Genomic DNA, 20863 nt, shown 5'->3' on the forward strand with positions numbered 1-20863 from the left:
CTTCACCCTTTAACACTTTATTAAGCAAAGTGAATAAACCAATGTGTGCATATTTAAGCCATCATTCAACACATTTCACACTGTTCATGTACAAATAGCAGACACTTAACTGTAGCTTATTTCTAAGTAAATCAGTTACTGTGACTGAACACAACACCAGTGTTACAGCATGCTGCCCTGGTTGGACTCCAAAACCATCACATTGTTCAAGGAATACATGAAACATTGAGGACTTGGGTCAACTAACCCGTTAAGCGAGGCGAAGACATTTACCAAAATCCTTCATGAATCTGGTTCGCTACTTACAGTGACTCTAAAGGAATTTTAGTGCAAATTTGAAGCTGAGTGTGACAGATTTCTACATTAAATGTCATGTATAAGACGTCATGTTTTGAGCTAAACTAAGGATGTCTTTTATGTTTTTCCTTTTTTTCCTCCTGCAAACTGTTCTTTCAAATACATTGTAGCTCCCACATATTGAGAAACATTTCACTGCAGTAGCACCAGTAAATATGGCCGCCAGAATAAAACCCAATTAAAACTTAATAAAGGTTAGATTTATTACAGGACTGTGATACTGGATTGTAATAGATGTTGCTAGGTGCACATGATAAAATGATGTTGTACTAAATGACTGTTCCCCACATAATTAAAAGCACTCACACTATTTTGAATCTTGATACCCTGGATTGTGTTTAATATTTTAGACCATACTGAGGATGCTGAGACTGAAGCGTCAGAAGTGATTTATTTTTCATAGCAATGACCGAAGTGAATGATTTTGGTATTTGCATTTTCATCGCCTGACACAAAGTTGACCAACATAGTCTGTGTATTCCTTTGAAACTAAATCGAATAAACAAAGTATAAAGATCAAATCTAATAAATCCATAAATAAATAAATATATCTCTGTTACAAAACAAAAGATAGGACATTTTCATTAACACACACTCGGAGTGTCTCCTCTGTTCAGCCGTTCAGTTGTTGAAGATGAGCTACGGGATCAAAACAAATATAAATCCTCTATGAAGGACGTCGAAACAGAAAAATGAAGCATGGCAACTGAAAACACGCAAAGAATCTGGCGACCATAACATCATGTTCTCATGGAAACTGTACCATTGTGAATGTCATAGGGTCGCTAGTGATCAAAGATCACCACCGTCCACACTCTGCTAAGTGCATCTACTCAGTACTCTGCCTTTCAAGTCTCTTTCACATGCTGAATACAGTGGGGACACTGTCACATGCTGGGTAAAAAAAAACAACACATTTCTCTAATACTAGCAAAATGTAATTTTCAAAAATGGTACAAACTGGATTAAAATGCTCATCTGACCACTTGGAATTGTAGGTTTGACAAAGACTCGTCGTTTGTTTGTATATTCCTGGGTCCTAAAACAACTGGACCACAAGCTGTATTTGAAAACAGTAGAAAAACACCCGCAGGTTTCCAAAGAGAAGTCTTGGGTTTGCTGTTTATCTAACTCAGAGCCATAAAATCCACTTTAGGGAGGCACTGAATTGTGGCAAGCAGGCACAGCTGAGTGACAAACCTGAGAAAGTTGTCAGTCGAGGAAAATACAACCCTAAACGCGCGTCTTATGAAGCCTCAATAGCTGTAACATGGAGTGAAAATGTTTCAAACTTATTTATCAAACGAGTTAATATATTTCTAACATTTCATGTAAAAATGAAACTGGAGGTTTTATCTCTCATCTCAGTACAGTCTGAGTCTATTTTTGATAATTAAGATAATATTTAAACACTTAAATGCAGTGACAATGTAGCAACAAACGTGAATTCTCAATGTGATGTGTTGATATAATACAGTATCCTCATGCAAACCCCAGCGTTTGTTCTACTGGGCCTTCAAATGTCATCCAAACATCTGGTCCCTATTTTAAACATGTGAAAAATATTCCAAAAAACCATGACAAATCAAGAAGAGACTATTGTACTGACTCACTGCTTTCTGTGAAATTTGACTGAAACTTAATAACACTTCTCTTTGGATCTTCACGAGTTCCAACAGGAATTAGCAGAATCTGTTTCTGCAAACGCAGCCAAAGCGGCCCATCACCGTTCAGTAACTCAGAAAGGAGTCAGAACCTGGGGCCTCGTGGATAATTAAACTGCCATATCAGGGTTGGAGCATCCACAGACACAGAACAGGCACTTCAGACTTGTTTTCATTTGGACAGCTTGCTGATGACTCGAATGAGAGCCCCGTTCTCATCCTTTAGCCTCTGGTTGTCTGACTTGAGCTCTGTTAAGATCTGGGGCGACGAAGGGAAAGAAATTATATTAGAAAATCAGAAAAATATCACAGTTACACACTCTTTGTAATTCAATTCAAATGCTTTCTGGATAAATGTGTCATTTAAAGTCGCAGGTGGTACACAATCCCCTAGAGTGAGCCACTGGAATGAAAACCTTCAATCACCACTAACAACAAGTGGACTAAAAGTTGTCTTTCACGGAAGTTTGAGGCCAGGCAATGAGGACATGCTTCACACTACTTGATCATGCAGTGAGGAGTGACACTGACAGTATGTTCTGCATACGAAAAGTGACAGAGACTAAAGTCAGAGCGAGAGAAACTGAGAGAGGGTCAATTTCCCAAATCTAGGTCATGTCTCCCATGAGGAGCAATGACTAAAAATAACCACCCTCTTTGTCAAAGTATTTCCCCTCTGCTGGAGACAAACAATAACCCTCTGCTCCAGCGAGGACACACTGCTGCAACTGCTAAATGAGCAAAAGCACCTGGCATCAACATGATCATAACCTGTGGCAAAACACATGTATGGAGGCCGTTTTCTATCCCGTTTTCTCTGTCATTCTTCACAGTATACCGAATAATGATCCAAAATTTTAGTATACAAGTCCCAAGACCATAGCAAAGCTGGAAATGTGGTTAGAGGAATAGTTTGACACTTGGGAATACACAAGATAAATGGATGAGGAGAGAGCTGGCTGGGCTCGGTCCCAAAATAACAAGATCTGCCTTGTACACTGTAAGAAAGGAAAGTTTTTGAACAGTGATTTAAATATTTTTTCCCCCCAATTCCCTTTATTTTACAAATTTTTCCTGTTTTGTAAAAAATATAGATAATGAATGCTGAAAAAAATTGCAGAAAAAAATAGTAATTTACATGATAACAATAAAATTGTCAGTAATGTCCACATGAACAATCTTAACTTTTCACAAATAAAAATGCATTATTTTACAATGTGTGACCACAAAATTACAATTTTACTGTTAAGTTTGCTAAAGAAAAACATTATTTTACAGATATTTACCATTATTTGTAGTTTGTGTTTTTCCTTGTTTTCTTTTATTAGTAATATTATTATTATTATTTTTATTTATTTTATTTTTTTTTACAATTTTTTCGCTGTAAACTTCACTCACTGACATGTTAAATGTTGCTTGTTCAATCTGTACAAAAACTGAAATGGAAAGGTGACAAATTGTGGTTTTACGGAGGAGTTATGCACTTAAAGTTGTATATTACGTGTCCTGGGCAGTTACGGCATTTTCTTATAACCATGGTTTTGAATATTTACGGTATCTGTCTTCTAACTAAACCTTTGGCAAGAAAGCACAAGTTGTATTTCCTTAAAGGTTGGTATTCCTTTAACATGTGGGTGAATTTTGCAATGGATGTTAGAACTACAGGGTTTGTCTGACTTGGCTCTTCTACAGAAAATGCTCTGTAGAGGTTAGACGTGTGATTATTGAAACAAATACCTTTCCGTTGAGAGGACTTGAACAAATCTTGATCAAAGTTGATGTTATTGTCTCAAAAATATTTAAACCACTTAACGTGAGTCAGGTGAGTTGTTTTCCTTGTTTCCATGTAGCCTTATATATATCGTACAGACATGAGAGTTTCAGTTTACCGATTTTAACTTTCGCCAAAAACAGCAAAGGGGCTTATTTCCAGAAATGTCTAATGACTTATTTAAAGTGGCCTGTTTATTGTTTGTGAGCAAAATCACACACTGGAACAAAAATAGTTATCTGTGCCTGTGGTTCATTTTGAAGGCTAATGATCTCATGCTTTTAATTTCCTTTGTAGGACCGAATGAAATGATTATTTCCTTGTAAAACAAATTTGCATTGATTACACATCACATTACACAGGACCTGCGTATAGCTGACTGCTGCAAAATCAATATCTGCTTTAAATGCCTCTATTTTTAATGCTGCTGAGTCCTGGATCTTCATCCAGATGGCAACCAAAGGTAAAAGTAGCTCTTAATGTTGGGCTCATGTCGTGTGAAGCACCATGTAATGTGAATGAAGCTAATAATACACTTCAAAGGAGGATTTATGAGGACTATTTAGGAGGCAGCGGGGTTTTCATCTAAATGCCATAAAGAAGACAGGGTGAAAAAAGAGTGCAAAAGAGGATGGGTTGCAGTGTGAGGGCAGTGAGCATATAGAGGGTGCAGGACCTGCCTGAGAGGAACACAGCAGAGGACGAGGGGCTGAAGAGGCGCCAGAAGGAAAGAGGAGTGTAGAAGTTATGTGGCTGAGGAAGGGAAGAGGAGGGGAAGAGGAAAGGAGACGATCGTAGAGGATCAGAGGTCCTCTGTCTCCGGCATGGAGGCCGTCTCGGAGAGGCGGGCGAGGACGCGCAGCATGGCTCTATTCTCAGCCAGGAGACACTCGTTCACCCTCCGCAAGGCCTGGACCTGAGCCAGAGCAGGGAAAGCCTGCACAGAGGAGGACAGAGAGATACAGGAGAGGGGGCAGACGGAGAAAAGCATGCGGGGAGGCAGGCCATGTACAAAGGGAGAGACTCATACAGACACTGTGTCCATATCCACTCATACAGGCATGCACCCACACACCCACACAGACAGGGGAAATGAGAAACCCACACATCTGAGGGATTCATCAGAAAAACTTATGTAAACAAATATTTACACAACAGGGATATTTCGAGAAGAAAATAGCAAAAAGCTGCAACAAGCAAAGAAAACTATGAAGCCTTTGGGTTTGTGCTCATCAGACCTGGGCTCTGTGTGGAGACAGGTGAGGCGTTATTATATGCATAGCTGTGCAAACAGAGGAAATTCAAATTCATAGAAATTGACTAAACCTAACACTCTGCTCTATTTGAGACTTTGTACAAGTGCCGAGGCAGTTACAAGTCAAAGGAATGGAAATGATTCATTTCCCCTCCTCTTCTTGGCCTGACGTTTTGAGGTAAACCTCACTGTGGTTTGACACTATTCTTGAAGGTAGACCACAGAAACTACACACACACACACACACACACACACACACACACACACGGGGCACTAACAGAGCCTCAGGCCACCCAGAGACAAGTTTGTAGTGATGAATGTGGCAAAGGATGATGTATAATGAGAACTTCCAGCTGCTTCTTGTAACACCAAACACATTTATAAAAGCAATTTGAAGCAGTCTGTGTTCAGGACTTAGTGGTTCATGCATATAATGTTCTTTTGGTTTTGGAATAAAACGGTGCAGTTTCTGGAGAGGTGCCCTTGGCAACAGTGAAGAACAGGACAGATTGAGATGAGAATACTTAATGACTGATATCCCTTATTACACTCTCTTAATATTGAGCTCTTTGATATTAAATCAGATCTGACCATGCTCTCGGGTGCTACACAGTTGCTATTCATTAAGTTTTAGAGGCTGTCAGGAATAATTCAGCTTCTGCATAAGGAATGTGAGTGCCTACAAAAGTAATCTGACACTTTGGGTATTACCACCGTGCTACCGTTCTAAAAGGGAAAACAAGGACACACAGTGCTGTTGACGTGAGACACCCGAAAATAGACAAACACAGATCTGTAGGGCCGGCAGTGCACCTCCTATAGGCAAGAAAAGAAACAGCAGCAAACTGAGCATGAAGACGTGCTGGTGTGTGCCATCTATAGGCAAGGAGAGAGATAGACGCAGGAAATCTGACACCAGTGGTCAATGAGTGTCATGAATGCAGCCACACAAACAAAATAAGGGCTAAAATTAAAGCTGTCATTTTGCTCGCCTGCAGACACACACGTCTACAGATCTTCAGTGCTGTTGCTTTTTCTCTTTTCTTGCAGGTGGTGCAGGTTGGCACTGACGGCTTCCCCTTGTGGAGAATCCACAGCAGGATAAATGTGATCGAGTGAGTTTGTGATTCAGTGCAAGCCAGTTCTCCGAGGTGCTGAAGGTAGAAGTCGTGTGTATGTGCTCGTATAGCTTCTAAGGTCTTGTACTTCTAAAAGAGTAATGAGTCCACACGTGTAATCATGCCCCGGTCTCTGACAGAACAGAAACATGTGAGGTAACAGGCAGGTGTCCATCACTCCTCATAGCGACCACTCACCATCCCCCCTCCCCTGAGACAGCCTGCCCTCAGGGCTGGTACCCACAGCGGAACCGCAGTGGGGCGTCCTGCTGAGGGAACCATGACAACACGGGAGGTCAAACATCTGCTGCATGTTAGAATATCCCTGTCAGTCTCTGCATATGTTGTGTATTTTCTCAGACTGGAGCCACAACTTCATCGCTTTAATCCGCTCACAGTCAAATCTTTATGTGTCATTTCCCTGCACATACTCTGCAGACTCCATCTACTCAAGCCTGGAATCTCTCTGCAGTCGTGTCCTGTGTTTCTCAGTGAAACAGAATGCGCACAGAGCAGTGCAGGAATGTCTCACAAAAGCAGGTCTTTTTCGCTCTTGGACGGGGTTTGGTATTCAGCTGGAACTAGGTCACAGTGTTCACCCCAACAGTGGGATAAGTGGAGCAGGGGAGCAGCAGCACAGGCTCCTCCTCAGCCTGGCAGGAAGTGGCCCGGCAGAACACTGTGGGTAATGAGCCTGAAGCATTAACCTTCCCTCTCCTTGACTCCAAACCCACCTGGCTAACCACAACCCTGGAGTGTGCTGCATGTATGTTCTGCTCTGTAAAAACACTTTAGGTGTGCTTGATTTAGCATGGGTGACGGGGCCTTGGCTGGAGGTGTGTGCCTTCAAGGACTGTTCCTGTTATAATGGTGTTTGGAGAGAACGTTGACGAGATAAATGAAGCACAAACTTGCGTCTGAGACAAAATAAATGCCGGTTAAACCCGCGATGATATTTCTTTTTTGCTTGGACTGACCTTTATTTCCTCCTCCATGTCTGACACCCTTTTCTCAAGAGCTTGTTTTTCCTGTAAATAAAGAAGAAACAGCTGAAATAAATGTGCTCTCATGATCCCTTGGAAACCTCACGAGTGAAAGGCCATTAGACTGATTTGAAACAGACAGGAAAACTGGAGGAAAAACAAAACTCAAAGATATTTGGACGCTCATCCATCTCGACTGTGCAGAAGAGCAGGATCAAATAAAATACCAAAATGCCAGAGGGTTGCTAAGACACTTACCCTTTTCTCCGATTCAAGTACCGTAGATCTTTCTGATATCCTGTCATGTCTCTGGAAGTTAGAGTGACAATGTTATAGGGGAAAATATCGCCAGAATTTACTTAATTTTGTTCATGAAAAAAGGACAATACTGCAACGGTTTTATCTTACAGTTTTGTGTAACATGTCTAAGAGGTACCTGGGTGACTTTCTCCAGCTGGGAACGTATCTTCACTAACTCTTGTTTGCTGTCATGCAGCCTGGACTTGAGTCTCTCATTCTCATGCAAAGCTTCTGCGTACATCTGAAAATGAACATGAGGATTTAGGAATAGCATATTCTGAAAATTTAAAACTTTACTAAATTTTTAAAAAAATCTAATAATAAAGTCATATCCTGTTTTAGAAAGAAATTAAAATTTGAAGTTTAACCACAGAACTCAGTAAAAGGTATCATGTAGGAAATAAAGCTATATATAAAATCTGAATGAGCAAATAAATTGTGAAATCATGTAAAAAATAATTTAAACCAATTATAAAACCCATGTAATGTTAAAATTTTCAGTTTCATAATAACAGTAGAGATCTTTTATTTTTTGTTTTACCAAATATTACTGTTTGCTATTATTCCTGTCACATATCGTGGCTCTACAAACCTCTGAATGTTCCTCATATTTCGGAGCTACAACTCCCATAATGTTTTGCTAGATGAAAAACTGAAAGTGTAGTATTGTCATGGAGTCAGTTATTTACAACAGTAATAATATGCAACATTTTCACCTAAAAATGTCTTTAAAAAGGAGTAAGCCAATGCTATATATTTCTCTGACTGGTCTACTCACACTATCCCATATGTGGGCTAACTCACAACTAAATTTGCCACATAATGCTAGCTACAATAGCTGTTTGGGTAGTTGACTCAGGTAGTAATTAGCACTTAAATGTGGGCAACAACTTGAGCCTTATTTATTTATTTATGTTTCTTTGGCCAGTAATCATCATTATAGGTATGCTGAATTAATTGCTAACAGTTTTTGTTTGCAGTGAGCCCACGGATTAGACAATGATCACTGGATTAGATTAGCATTTAGGAAAACATAAAAACTTGATGATTCTCAGGTATGAGTTTTACAGGCGGGACATGTATCATACAGCTGTCATCTTTGTGATGAAATTCTGTCACAGATTTCTATTCAGGTTTCTTTAGGTTTACGAGTCCCTTCTTTATGATGTTTGTGGTTTTTTGTAGGCTATCTTAACTGCCTTTAACCTTAGCAGCATTTGCTTCTAGTCTTGCCACGAAAGTGTAGCTGCTCATCATATGTTTCCATACATAACAGGCTTTGTGACTGTTCTTTATTGTCAATACTTAACAATAAACAACAGTTTCCTTTTTAAAAAAAGCATGTAAATGTAATTTAAAGTCGTAAATTTAATTTACTAAGAGTATTTTTCTAGTAAAAGAAAGAAACAAAAAACTACTTTATGTGAAGTGTGAAATATGTGAACTTTTTATGTTAGTTAAGCCATCCAATCATGTTTTGCTATTTATACCAGTCATGTTTGAATTTTTATTAGGAATCACCGGACATGGTGGTAAACTATTTTCGGTCACACCATTTCTACCGGTTCAACAAATCAGGCTCTGAAATTACATCTTATTTTAACAACAAAAAGTTGGTGTGCCAGCAGAAAGCCTGTATAAAGTTAACAATGGCCTGGCAATCTTATAGCTCCAGACTGATTAAATAATACTTCAGTCAGACGTAGACTGTATGTGTGTAAACACTAGATCCTGATACTTGCAATAATTCTCTGAGAGTCCAGTTAAATTATCAGAACGTCATGAAACTCGATACCCCATGCATAAACCTGCACTGTGATCCAACAGTCCAACTGTATCCAAAACTGCAGCTTTGAATCAATCACAAGGGAATGTGCTTGTTTGGTTTAAAGGAAAGAGTTACTACCTTCTTATAGTCTTTGGCAGTGGAGTCTTGCTCCTGTCGATTCAGAGCGGCCAGCCTCGTCTCTCTCCGAGTGTACGAGCTGGTTCGGCCCATTGGTTTGTCTGTCGCGCTCTCTCCACTGGAATCATACCTAAAGGCAGCAGAGCTCATAGTCAATATGCAGGTTTTTAAAGAGGGTTTATTTATAATTCTGTTTGGTCTGTATTACAGAAGGAAAAACAAAGCTAAATTCTTACCTTGACAGTCTGTCATGCTGAAAAACAAAGAGGAAGCCATGTTAGTTTGATCGCTCATCACCACAGCATGGAAACAGCACAGCCTAAAAATGTTCTGTCGTGGTTAGATCCATCCAGATTTATTTGTTTAATAAGACCAAACAAAGGCTTGGCAGAGGAAAAGTTTTCAATTTTTTTTTTAGACAGAATCAAAGCAAAACTTCCAATTGAATTATCACAGTGTGTTCAGAGGCCCGTAGTCCCTGAGGAGAAGAAGTGCATGCAGAAGTGAGATATAATTCACCTCAGCTCTGCACCGACACAGTTCACGCAGGTCAAACCTCCCCAGTGAGCCTGTTTAATCTTTGAGAGTAGGTGGCTGCCATGCAGATGCCTGCAGCATAAAGATGACATTATGACATCAGAAGTCAAGTATCTCCTGTATGACGGGCTGCCGGCTGACCTCAGACAACAGACTGTTATCAAACTGTCCTGGCAGGTTGTTGCTATGACTGGTCTGGTCTTTGTGGCTGCCAAGTTCCCTGTTGTGATCCCATTCTGTATTTGTTTCCATTTCACCAGAGGAGTCTGGAGGAGCTCAGTCATGTCTGTGTTTTCTGAAATCATACTACCAGAGATGTCCTTATAACAAACGAGCACAAACCTGGTTCTGTGAGTCTGATTTACTTCTGTCTGTTTACTGCCTTCTGTGCTACTTTACATGCCATACGCTGTCTGAGATGCCCAACTAGACCTGAGCAAACTCAACTAATAGATCATCTACTTTCATCAGATGATAAACGTGACATGAGATAATGATGAAACTGGAAGCGTTTACTATTCATACAGGACTGGAAACAAGAATCAAAGTGGGAGAGAAGCTGCTGTGATTTGAGTCCAGACTGATCCGTGTTCTCTGCTGAAGTCTTGTAAACTTTTCTCCTAAAATCAAAGATTTGGAGCTCTCCTGCTGGGAAAGGGAGTCTTTAAACACCTCTGTTTAGAAATGTGCTGCAATAAACATCTAATGCGGTGGTCTGAGCTGTTCGAGACAAAAAGCAGATGTAGACTTTCACAGGAATATGTTTTAGGAGGAACAATCTATGTCAGTTGTTGCTGCGCTCACATTAGCTGAGTTAGGGGATATTTCGTGCAGCGTCATAGCAGCTATTCCTCAGCAAGTGTTTACATAACTGAGCCAGCGCTGCCTGTCCTTATGTGGTCATGTGCTTTAGCAGAGCTATCCAGGAAAAAACAGACCTCCATGACCTCAGATGAAAAAGGGCTGAGGATGGAGCTAAGAAGAGCTCTCACTCACTGCCATCTCTTTGTGCAACACTGAGGAGATTCCTCCATCAGATTTGGTATCCATTCATTAATCAGCAGGGGATGATTGGGTCCCTGGTCATATGAATAAATTATCATGAAGCCTGCTTGTGGGGATATGAACCAAACTCTTTCAAGATTATTAGCTCCTGTATGCAAACCTATTTCACACACTAAAGGATTAGGAAATTGGTGAAATGAGTTTTTTTAAAAAAAACTTAGTTCAATGAAAATCTTGAGTGGACCCTGTGGGTATTCCAGGACCTGATTTTTAGTGAAAGAGTGAGTCCTCGCAACTAAATAAACGCACAACATCCGTACTGAAATTCAGCCAGAAACTACTTCTGATGGCAGCTGCACCAATCTGATGCTCTTGTTAGGAGAAATGGATGGAGTGAGAAGTGGCACATGTGGCTCTGCAAGCTATTTGAGGCAGAGCAGATGCAGGAGGAGATATTCAACAACAGAGTGTCAGTCTGGTGGAAACAGCCTCTGAATCGGTGCTTGCTTGAACCACGGCCTCTATATAAACACAATCGCTTCCATTTTTATAGCTTGCCAGGACCACAGTCGGAGGTACGCACACGCTCAGGCCGCCTGCATGAGCTCACTGCTAGAGTGCATAAAGGATAATATTAACAGTTCTTTGCAGGAGCCAATGAAATCCTCATTAGAGGACTCTTCAGCAGCCTCCCTCTCACCTCTCTCACGTCCTCCTCTCTTTCTGTCACAGCATCACTCCTTCAGAGCTGACTGGATGACTGCAGTAGGAAAATCTGAGCCACATGCACTCTAGCTCTCTCTCTTCACTCCCACCAGTGGAATTGATACCGCACACACAACCATAAAAGACGTTTCTTCCACATTCACTCACCTTTCCTTACTTCAGCCACTCCTCCCTCTCTATTAACTCTTCGCAGTACAAGTTTTCAGGCAACTGAGGGCATCTTCCTCTTTTCAAAATCACTCATTCAAAATGCACCACATCAGATTCTGCTTATGGATCTGTACTTATAATTAATACAAAGACTCTATTACTACCTCATTGTTAATAATACTGACACATAAATCCATCTTACTTTGTTAAGTGAGTTTTAATTACTTCTTATGCAGCTGGCTTAGTCCCGCAGTTCACAAAATAAATCTGAGAGGTTGTGACATGATTAATGGAGCACAAAAGAAACAAATCTGAATTATGACCCTCATATTTTTTAGACTGTTTTTAATTGAATCTTAGATTTTTTTCATGAAAAGTTGAACAGTTCTACTTTTTAATGGACTTTCTGAGACATTTAGTGGGAAAATTTGGTGGATCTGCTAACAACTAAGACAACAACCTCTTGATAAAACTTTAAAAATGTATTTACTCTTTAAGTGTGTCCATTATTTTCAAATATGAAATGCTAGAATATCACATAACTAGTTACTGCTGGTTTGAAATAAATGTAGTACAGTAACAAGTATAATGTCATTCTCTGAGACGTAGTGCAGTTTAAGTGTAAAGAAGAATAAAATGAAAACACTCAAGTACGGATATCTCAAATGTGTACTGAAGTTACTAAGTACCTACTTTTCACTGCTGTAAACATCTGCCAAATATTAAGTGTCAGCCAGTAATGCTGTTCCTGTTTACTTGTCTTCCTTTTGCTCACAGCTGTAACACACATTGTATTTCACTAAAGAGAAGCAGGTCCTCATCATAATATTGTGGTAAGTGCTGCAAATATTGCATCAACCTGATTCCAGCCCCGTCTGCATTGCATTTTCTCTCCCAGGAAAACTCTGCCAATTTGGATTGGGCTGACATAATGGAAAATTAATGCCTGAGTTTCACCATGGACACAGCAAATAGAGAGACTGACACTTTTTGAAAGAGCGTAAAAGAATCACAACATCCACTGGAGGCATTTACTGCTGGCAACTGTGCCTCAGTGTGAGCGTTTGCAGTGTTGCGTGACATTACTGTACATGTCTCCAAGCAGACAGGATCACATTTTGTCATTTTTTTTCCATTTCTGTCTTTCCCTTTAAATGTGCCTGTCACACAGAGTACAACTCAGTCTGATGCACTGACATAAACACAACAGTCCAACGATGCTCATGAGGATAAGCCACTTAGACAGAAAAAAATAACAGGAAATTACAGAAGGAATGTTTGAATCCAAGTCTTTTCCAGAAAATGTGGTCAGACGCTCAGTCCTGCAGAGCAAATGCTCCCCTGTGTATACATGCCATTAAACAAACTGAGATAAGTGACAGATTAGTCATGCATGTTCACAAAATCACATAGAAACTAGCAAAGGACTTCTGTGAGGTTAAAAAAATTATATTAAAAAATCATATTTAAATAAATGTAGTGACAACAGCTCATGTTCAGATACTTTGCTTGTTTATGTTATCAGTAATTCTGCCAGTTATCTTCTTGATTCATTGTATTGTCTTAAGAATGTAATAGAAAAGTGAAACTTTGAGGAGAAAGTATCAAATAAACTGCCAAAAAATCCAAATATATTCAGTTTATGACAAAGAAAAGCATTTAATCTCCATATTTGTAGAGCTAAAACCACAGAATATTTAGTATTTTTGCGAAAAATAACTAAGATGATTGATAATTTAATGATAATTTATGTTCTATCAGTTGCCAAACTAATTGAACTAATTCAAATTATTGTTTAGATGTCTGTAAAATCAAGACAAATCAGCTTTTGTAACATTTACAGAAAAAAACTGTCTTTGAAGTAACACAAGAGACATATTGAACTGTCATACAATAAAGTCACTTACAAGTGAGTCAATAAATTAAGAATTATGACATTAATAATTCCCAAAGGGGTTTGGAAATAGATTGTTTCAAATGTCAAAGACATAAAAAAGTAAAAATCTTCCCTAGTAGGTATATTAAATGATAGAGCTTTAAATTTAAAAGGTATATTTCTCTAAAAGAAGAGCTTACTCTGTAGTTTTTGTCTGTAGGGGAAGGAGAAGACGGCGGCGACTCTGTCAGTGACTTTCTGGTGCGAGTCAGGTCCTTGGTGCGAGGGTAGTAGGATGACATCTCCCTCCTCTACCCCGGACTGCCAGGTCAACTTCTACTGTAACATTCAACGGAGCCACCACCAGATAACAGCTGCACAGATGCACAGATTCCCTCAAGCAACGGTGACGCAGATGTCCATGACTGCGCTCCCGGGGAATCCTCAGCAACAACAGGTGTGTGTGTGCATGTTTATCTGTGTGTGTGGTGTTTTAGTTCAGCTCCCATGAGCTGGAGAAAGCTGCAGCTAAGTTTGGAAGAATTTCAGATGTGCGGTAATGCCTTCTTCAAAGCTCAGGCAGATAAGCAACAATCAGATAAAAATGCAAAGAACAACAACACACACACACACACAAAATCTCTGCAGATCACAAAAAGAGAGAAAATAGCTGTTAAAAAAGGAAAGCAAACAAATGACTCTCCCTTTGCTCCGCTCTGTCAGCACTGAGCTCCTTCATGAAGTGCAAAAATGTCCAAAAGTACACAACCAAGAGAGAAAAGTTTGTTCCCTGTGCAGCCTCCTTCCTGTGTTCCCCAAAGTTATACACTCTCCCTCCCTCCCTCTCTCGCTCTCTCTCCCTCCTTCTCCTTTCACTGTTTGGTCGCCCTCCCAGTCCCTCCACCCTCTCACCCTCTCACCCCCTCACCCCCTCACCCCCTGCCTCTCCCCGCTCCCTTCAGCTTTGGCAGCTTTCTGTGGCAGCCAGCCAGAGGCTCTGCTGTGGATGGACTCGGCACTGAGGGCTAAAATTGTCCGCTGATGTGAACAGGGATAAGGGGAGGTGGAGCACAAAGCCGGAATCAGGAGGGGGGGCTGCAGCATTTTGTGTCCTGGAAGGTCAACAGGCAGTATTACCTGAGGAGCCATCAGCGGCTGTGAAGTGCCCAGTAACTGGATGGACCCTACAGAGTGATGGAGAGCTGCTGTTAGTGCTACATGGTGTTAACATGGAGCACTTACCACACATCTGCTCTCCCTAAAATATGCTTGATTGGCCTCATGTTTTGCAAGATTAATAAGGCCATTAGTTACTTCAGATTTTATTTTTGTATCTCATTCTGTGGCCTTCTGAGGAGCAGCTCTGTTTTAGTGTTTTTGTTGTTTTATCTTTCTTTAAAGTCACTAGTTTATGAAAAAAAAAAGTGCTTTCTGGCCAGAAATATGTGATTGATGGCGTTTTCATGTTAGCTTAGGGACAAACTGCTCAGTCAGCTCTGTCCAAAATATGCCACAACCAGCACCTCTAAAGCTATCTAATCAATAAGTTATATCATATGTTATATCTCACTGTTTCTGCACAGCTCGTCATCAAACAAGATTTAACATGTTCATTTTTGAGCTTCAGTGGGGCTCATAGGTAGATTTTCTAACATTAAACAGCACCAGTCTAACTGTTCCCCCCCTAAAAAGCTAAATTAACCACCTGGTGACTAGAACTTTGTGTTCGTCACAGCGGCATATATCTTCTCACCTAATTCTTGGCGAGAAAGCATATATGGATTCTTCCCAAAATGTCAAACTGTTCCTTTAAACATGCAAAAGTCCCCTTATGTGCTTCCCATAGTCCGCTCGAGCCAGCTCATTGCTATCTTCCTTTTATAGTGAGGTTTGCAGTACCTCACTGTTCCTCGACTCCCTCATCCCTGCTCGGGGCAAATAGATGGAAGGGTAGATACGACTGAAGGACAGAAATACAGGAGGAGAATAGAGGGACTGAGAGAAGATGGGAGTGAAAACAAAGACTTGATTATTTGAAAAAAAAGGCAATGGTTTAGGACTGTTGGATAACCATCCACACACATAACATTCAGACAGAGGTGTTAATTTAACCACAAATACCATCACTTGTATCTTAAGCGTTTCGTAAAGGCTTTCTGTTTATAGCCTCGGTTCTTAAGATATTTTATACAGCATCAATGACAGATGGTTCAAAATTAACCCCATATACTGTAAGTTCTAAAACTTGGAGACTTTGAAGCAGTATATTTATAATACACATCCTTCCTCTGAGACCCTCTGACTTGGTGGCAGTGAACTACATTGGCACAAGACTTGTAATATTAGTCTATCCCAGCTGGGGTCCCCTCAGTCTGATCTTTGGCCTTAGTTATAGGACTTTCCATATGGGATATTACACTTGTGTATTTTTGTAAAACTGAAAATAAGAGTCTACCAGAGATCGCTTTAGTGCTGCAGCAAATGTAGAGGAGGAGGTTGCGCTTCCAGCAGGATCAAGTTCCTTAATCCCCTCCTGCATAAAATGATACTGTAGGAGAAAAACTGGTTGCAGAGGTATTCTTGTTAGCTCCGGTTGTCACCACCAAGGAGCAGAATAGCAGAATCTCTTAGTAGTTTTGCTCTGCACCTGTCTTTGTGGAAAATCTGCTCAGAACATCATGGAGTCATGCAGAGGTCGGATCCAGTGATAGGCAGCCTGTCATGCTCGTGATGAAGCCTCCCTGCTCTGTATGATTATCACAGACAGATATAGTCCTCTCGGTAACGCTGAGACTCTCATGTTACTAACAGATCTCTGTTTCAGATTCCAGAATAGGGGACTGCTGCACCGCTGACCTGGACTTAGCTCACTAGGAAGCCACTTTCCATTCATGCTGTATGGCACGTCCATAATCATCCATAATCTCGTCACAATCTTGTAAAAGTCGCCACCTTATCATCTCTTTTGTCCCCTCTACTTCCCCTTCATTGTGCTATCTTTTTTCATCTCCTTCCCAGAAACCCAAATTAATACATTATCTCCTCTGAAACATAAGTGAATTGCCAGATTGTGCCGGGCAGGAGGAATTAGTGATGAGGCTCGGGGTCGAGGTGTTTTACAAGCAGGTGGAGGGAGAACAGTACCCATTCAGAAGGTGAAACTGAAGGGAAAAAAAAGTCAATCCCTCTGAATCCGAGGCTAAGACTTGAGCAGAGAGCGTCTCACTTTTGCCCAATATGGTATGGAATGCTGAGACACCTCAGCCATGTGATGTGAAGAAGCAAAGTGACCTAGAGGGAGCTGGTGGGCTGGTCTTCCTGGACTGTCTTTCTATGAGATATTAACTAGCAGTTAAAAGACTCTCTGAACACATGCTTCACATCTCTGGTTGCAGCCAATCTTCAAATGTTGCGTCAGAGATCAGAGCGGAGCTGCCTTTGAAGCTTATTTAGCTTTCGGATGAGGGAGAACGTGGACATGGAACAATGGTGCTAATGAATATTTGAACGGAAAAATAACCTTTTTGTGGCCTAAGATTCTCACCTGTGAGGGATTTGATCCACAGATAACATTTTCATAAATAAGAAGTCATGCTGCTTTATGGTAATCAAAGTATGTTTTGACCACACTTTAGCTTTAGAGCACCTTTTAATGGGCTCTTATTGTATGAAACAATCATCTGCAGTGAGCTGTAAATACTTGGCTATTCTGGGGCAAACTGGAAATGAAAAATACATTGGACAATCCTTTGGCTCCATCTAGTGGCACCAAGGGTAAAATATTGTTTCAAAGATCTTTCTGTTGAGGCTGTGTGATTGTTAGTGAAGTAGAATTTTAAAATAGTTTCCCACATACCTCTGCTTTGTAGTCTGAATCCTCAACATCACAGCAGTGGTGCCTTTGTTGTGTTGCATCACCTGCCAGCTGTGCTGCATCTTCAACAGGGTTCTGATTCTCATCTCGCCACCATCGCTCACCAACTGCACATATAAAGTTTTTATGTTTTACATATTGTTTAAGCACTGGGGATAAATAACAACAGCAGTGTGCTTTATGCCTAACAGATCAATGATTTCTTTGGGATTTTGAAGCCTCTTTCACAGCTCATAAAGAGACTGAACATAATTTTATTTCTTTGATATTGGAGTTCGTTCAAGAAACTGAGACTTTATTCCTCTTATAGTGTCTTGAAATTGTAAAACAGTGTTTAATGAATTGGATTTTCATATCCTCTACATCTGTGTTTGGTGTGAATTTCATGCCGCACTGCACCTCCCAAATCCCAAATAATAACATCTGTTCGTAAGGGGAGTTAGACGTCTCTCTGGTCTAAATGACCCAAATACATCAAGTAACATCACGATGAAGGATAACATACTGCACCTTCTCCGTCTGTGTGGCTTTCTTGCAAACACAACAAATATATTCTGTAGATGCAGAGTTACCGTACAGCATATCATGACCTAACACAGAAATATTTTTGTTGATGCAGTAACAGTGCCTCAGGGTATATTGTCATTTTTATCAAATGTGCAAGCACTGTTTGTTGTTTTTGTTCTTTTATTTAAAAAAAAAAAAACAAGAAATCACTACAACAATACTTCTCTCTATATTTAGTTTTAAGATAAGATAAGATAACATAAGATAAGATAAGATAAGATAAAACCTTCTAATGGAAGGAAATTCTTGTGCCAGATATTGCTCAGAAAACACCCCAAAATGACTTCACATATGAATTGTAGTGTCTTGTAGAAAAGCAATAGGATACACAGTAAGCATGATACATTACTGAAATACATAAGCAAGCTAAAATAAGGCTAGAATAGAAAGCAAAGTGATACTGAGATTATATGTAATATCACACATGATAATGAAATATTACACATGAAATTGGAATATTGCACGTGGAAAGTGAAATATTGCAATATTGAAGTTTTAATTACGTTGGAGGAAAAAAGCTACATACTTGATGGAAAGATTTCTCTTTGAAAATTTTGTCAGTATGATCATACAGTATTATGGGAGGTACAGTCAAAGTCGACACATCACAGGGGGTAAAAACTCCAAGTTTTTCCTACCTCTGTAGGAGCTGTTGCAGTAAGGCACACCACAGGATCCAGCAGCAGATAAATACGTCGGGTCTGGAGACTCAGCAAGGGTTTCTAACCTCGGTTCAATGTTGCCCTCCTATACATGAAGAAGAGAATAATTCTGATTACTGAATAAAATCACAAATATCATCCAAAGTTACAACAGAAAACGTGTTCTTTGAATGAGTCTCTCCTGGTAACCTCGTCCATTGTGCATTTCAGACTGATCTCTGCCGTGTCTGCAGACTCTGTCAGGCCAATTTTAACTCTCCTGTCATCTGGAAAGCCTTTCCTCAGACAGGACCTGTCATCCAGAGGGCCTCCTTCCTCCTTCTCTCTGTCTTGAGGAGACAAGCTGTTGGTCTTCTTGGCCTCGTTCAGGTCCGTCAGAGTCACACCCTGCAGGATGTTCATAGAGCTTCATATCGCTCAACAGTCAAACACAGTGTATTAAAAAATAAACTGCTGTGAGCCATTTGGTTTTTACCTGTGTTGACCTGCGGGTTTGTCTGGCATGACGGGACTTTGCTTTCCTCTGAGACTCTGCTTCTTCATCCCTGACCGGAGTCAGATACAACCTGGGTCAGTAAAAAAGACATAAATATGTAGATGTAATAACTTTACAAGAGGACACAGTCAGAGAAATGAGCTAGGACAATATACATTTTCAGGATACAAGTTCTGCATTTAGATAAATATGACAGACAGATACAGGTGATTATAATAAAATAAGAATAACAATAAGATATAATCCTGAAAAATAAGCAACAGTTACAAAACTAAAACCAAATATTGGGAAAGTAGATGAATTAGAATAAAATAAAGAGGTCAACAGTCAAACACAATACAATATATATGTAATTTATATAGTGTGCATCACTGAATAATTTTTAGGGGTAAAACAGTGAGCAACAACAATATAAGTGAAAATAATAAAAGTCTTAAAACTAGGTTGGAACACAGACTGTCTACAAGACAGGGCCACCTTTTTCATTTTGCACCTAAGTGCCAATTTATTAAAAAAAAACAAAAACAAACATCAATTATGCACTGAACATGTCTATCATGGTGTTGTTCATTTTACAAGGTATAAAATATACATTCCAATAATAAATACAACAGCACTCCTGACTATATTCCTTTTATTGTGACCTTATGCTGCATGAGCAAGTGTATGCTACTCCTGCTTTGCATTTTTGAATAAACTTTCTCTGGGAAATGCTTTAAACTAGCAAAGCAAGGAGCTCTGAAAAGATTCAAGTACGATGTACACCAGCGGCTTCGCAGACACAAACAAAGAGCTGAGCAAGCATCAATGGAAAGGCTCATGTTTTACCCACAACCCCTCCTCCGCTAGGCTTTTACAGGTATTGATCTGCCAGTAGTGGAGTCACATTGAATACTGACTGAGCTTCAGCAGGCTGGTCAGCAGCACAGTCTACTGTATATAACGTACGAAGCTTTGAATATGGACTCCATGACTGCGCCCAGGTACATGGACTGAAACCACCAATGACACAGTAAAATAATCAAGAACAAAACTAGTTAGAGTTATCACTGTTACAGATGATCAGAAGCAGATTAAATAATGCCAAAATTACATTTTAGGTTGTTTTTTTTTTTTTCAAATACTCTGAAATACCAAATCCCAAATACAGCCAATTGCTCCTCTTAAGCCACATAATGAAACATTTAGAATTAATCAGCTAAAATAGTTGCTAAACTAACAGCCTTAAGTAACTAATTACTAATGTACATTTTAAAAGGCAAATCAAGTCGATCAAAGCTAATTTCCAGCCCCCTATGTAACAACCTTCAAGCTTGCAGTCCATCAGCTCTCTGAGGCCTACAGCACCTGTTCAGAGCATAGTTACTCTACATTAACATGACAAACAGGGCTTGGAGCTTTGCCAGAATAGAAGCTTGTCAGGCTGGAATTCGTAGAAGGAAATTGGCAAAATAAGAACCCAGGAATAGAACAGCATGACTCAGCCACTGTGAAACTTACCTGGGAGCAAATGCTTGCATGGTCCCTGTGGAAGGTCAGAGACTGAAGCACTGAGACACTGCAGCAGTGATGAGAGGGAGAGGCTGGAGAAAATGCCTCTATAACCGGCTGGGGTG

The 20863-nt window shown here is 40.1% G+C and overlaps 1 protein-coding gene across 5 annotated transcripts; it reads right to left on the reverse strand.

The window, feature by feature from the left end:
• Position 1: 1 nt before the first annotated feature.
• Positions 2-20863, reverse strand: LOC111572093 (protein phosphatase 1 regulatory subunit 12B). Of its 5 annotated transcripts, none has more exons than XM_023275613.3 (12): positions 20748-20863; positions 19227-19317; positions 18941-19138; positions 18728-18836; positions 17505-17629; positions 9591-9607; positions 9355-9484; positions 7585-7689; positions 7407-7457; positions 7143-7193; positions 4469-4729; positions 2-2280 (listed from the first exon to the last, which is right to left on the reverse strand). In XM_023275613.3, the coding sequence occupies exons 1-11, from the start codon at positions 20765-20767 to the stop codon at positions 4595-4597; spliced, it is 1032 nt and encodes a 343-aa protein (XP_023131381.1). In that variant the 5' UTR covers positions 20768-20863; the 3' UTR covers positions 2-2280; positions 4469-4594. The 5 variants fall into 5 exon arrangements, with proteins under 5 accessions (XP_023131381.1, XP_035806544.1, XP_054868810.1 ...); XM_035950651.2 differs by lacking the exon at positions 4469-4729 and adding an exon at positions 6364-6431; XM_055012835.1 differs by having other exon boundaries at positions 4473-4729; positions 20748-20862.

This window comes from Amphiprion ocellaris, chromosome 8 (assembly GCF_022539595.1).
Source record: "Amphiprion ocellaris isolate individual 3 ecotype Okinawa chromosome 8, ASM2253959v1, whole genome shotgun sequence".
NCBI classification, from domain to species: Eukaryota; Metazoa; Chordata; class Actinopteri; family Pomacentridae; genus Amphiprion; species Amphiprion ocellaris.

Coding starts and splice junctions, on each gene's coding strand:
- LOC111572093 (XM_023275613.3), bottom strand. CDS start 20,767: ATGCAAGCATTTGCTCCCAG. Junction 19,139..19,226: donor AAACCCGCAGGTCAACACAG/GTAAAAACCAAA, acceptor AACATCCTGCAG/GGTGTGACTCTGACGGACCT. Junction 7,690..9,354: donor CTGCCAAAGACTATAAGAAG/GTAGTAACTCTT, acceptor GTTCATTTTCAG/ATGTACGCAGAAGCTTTGCA.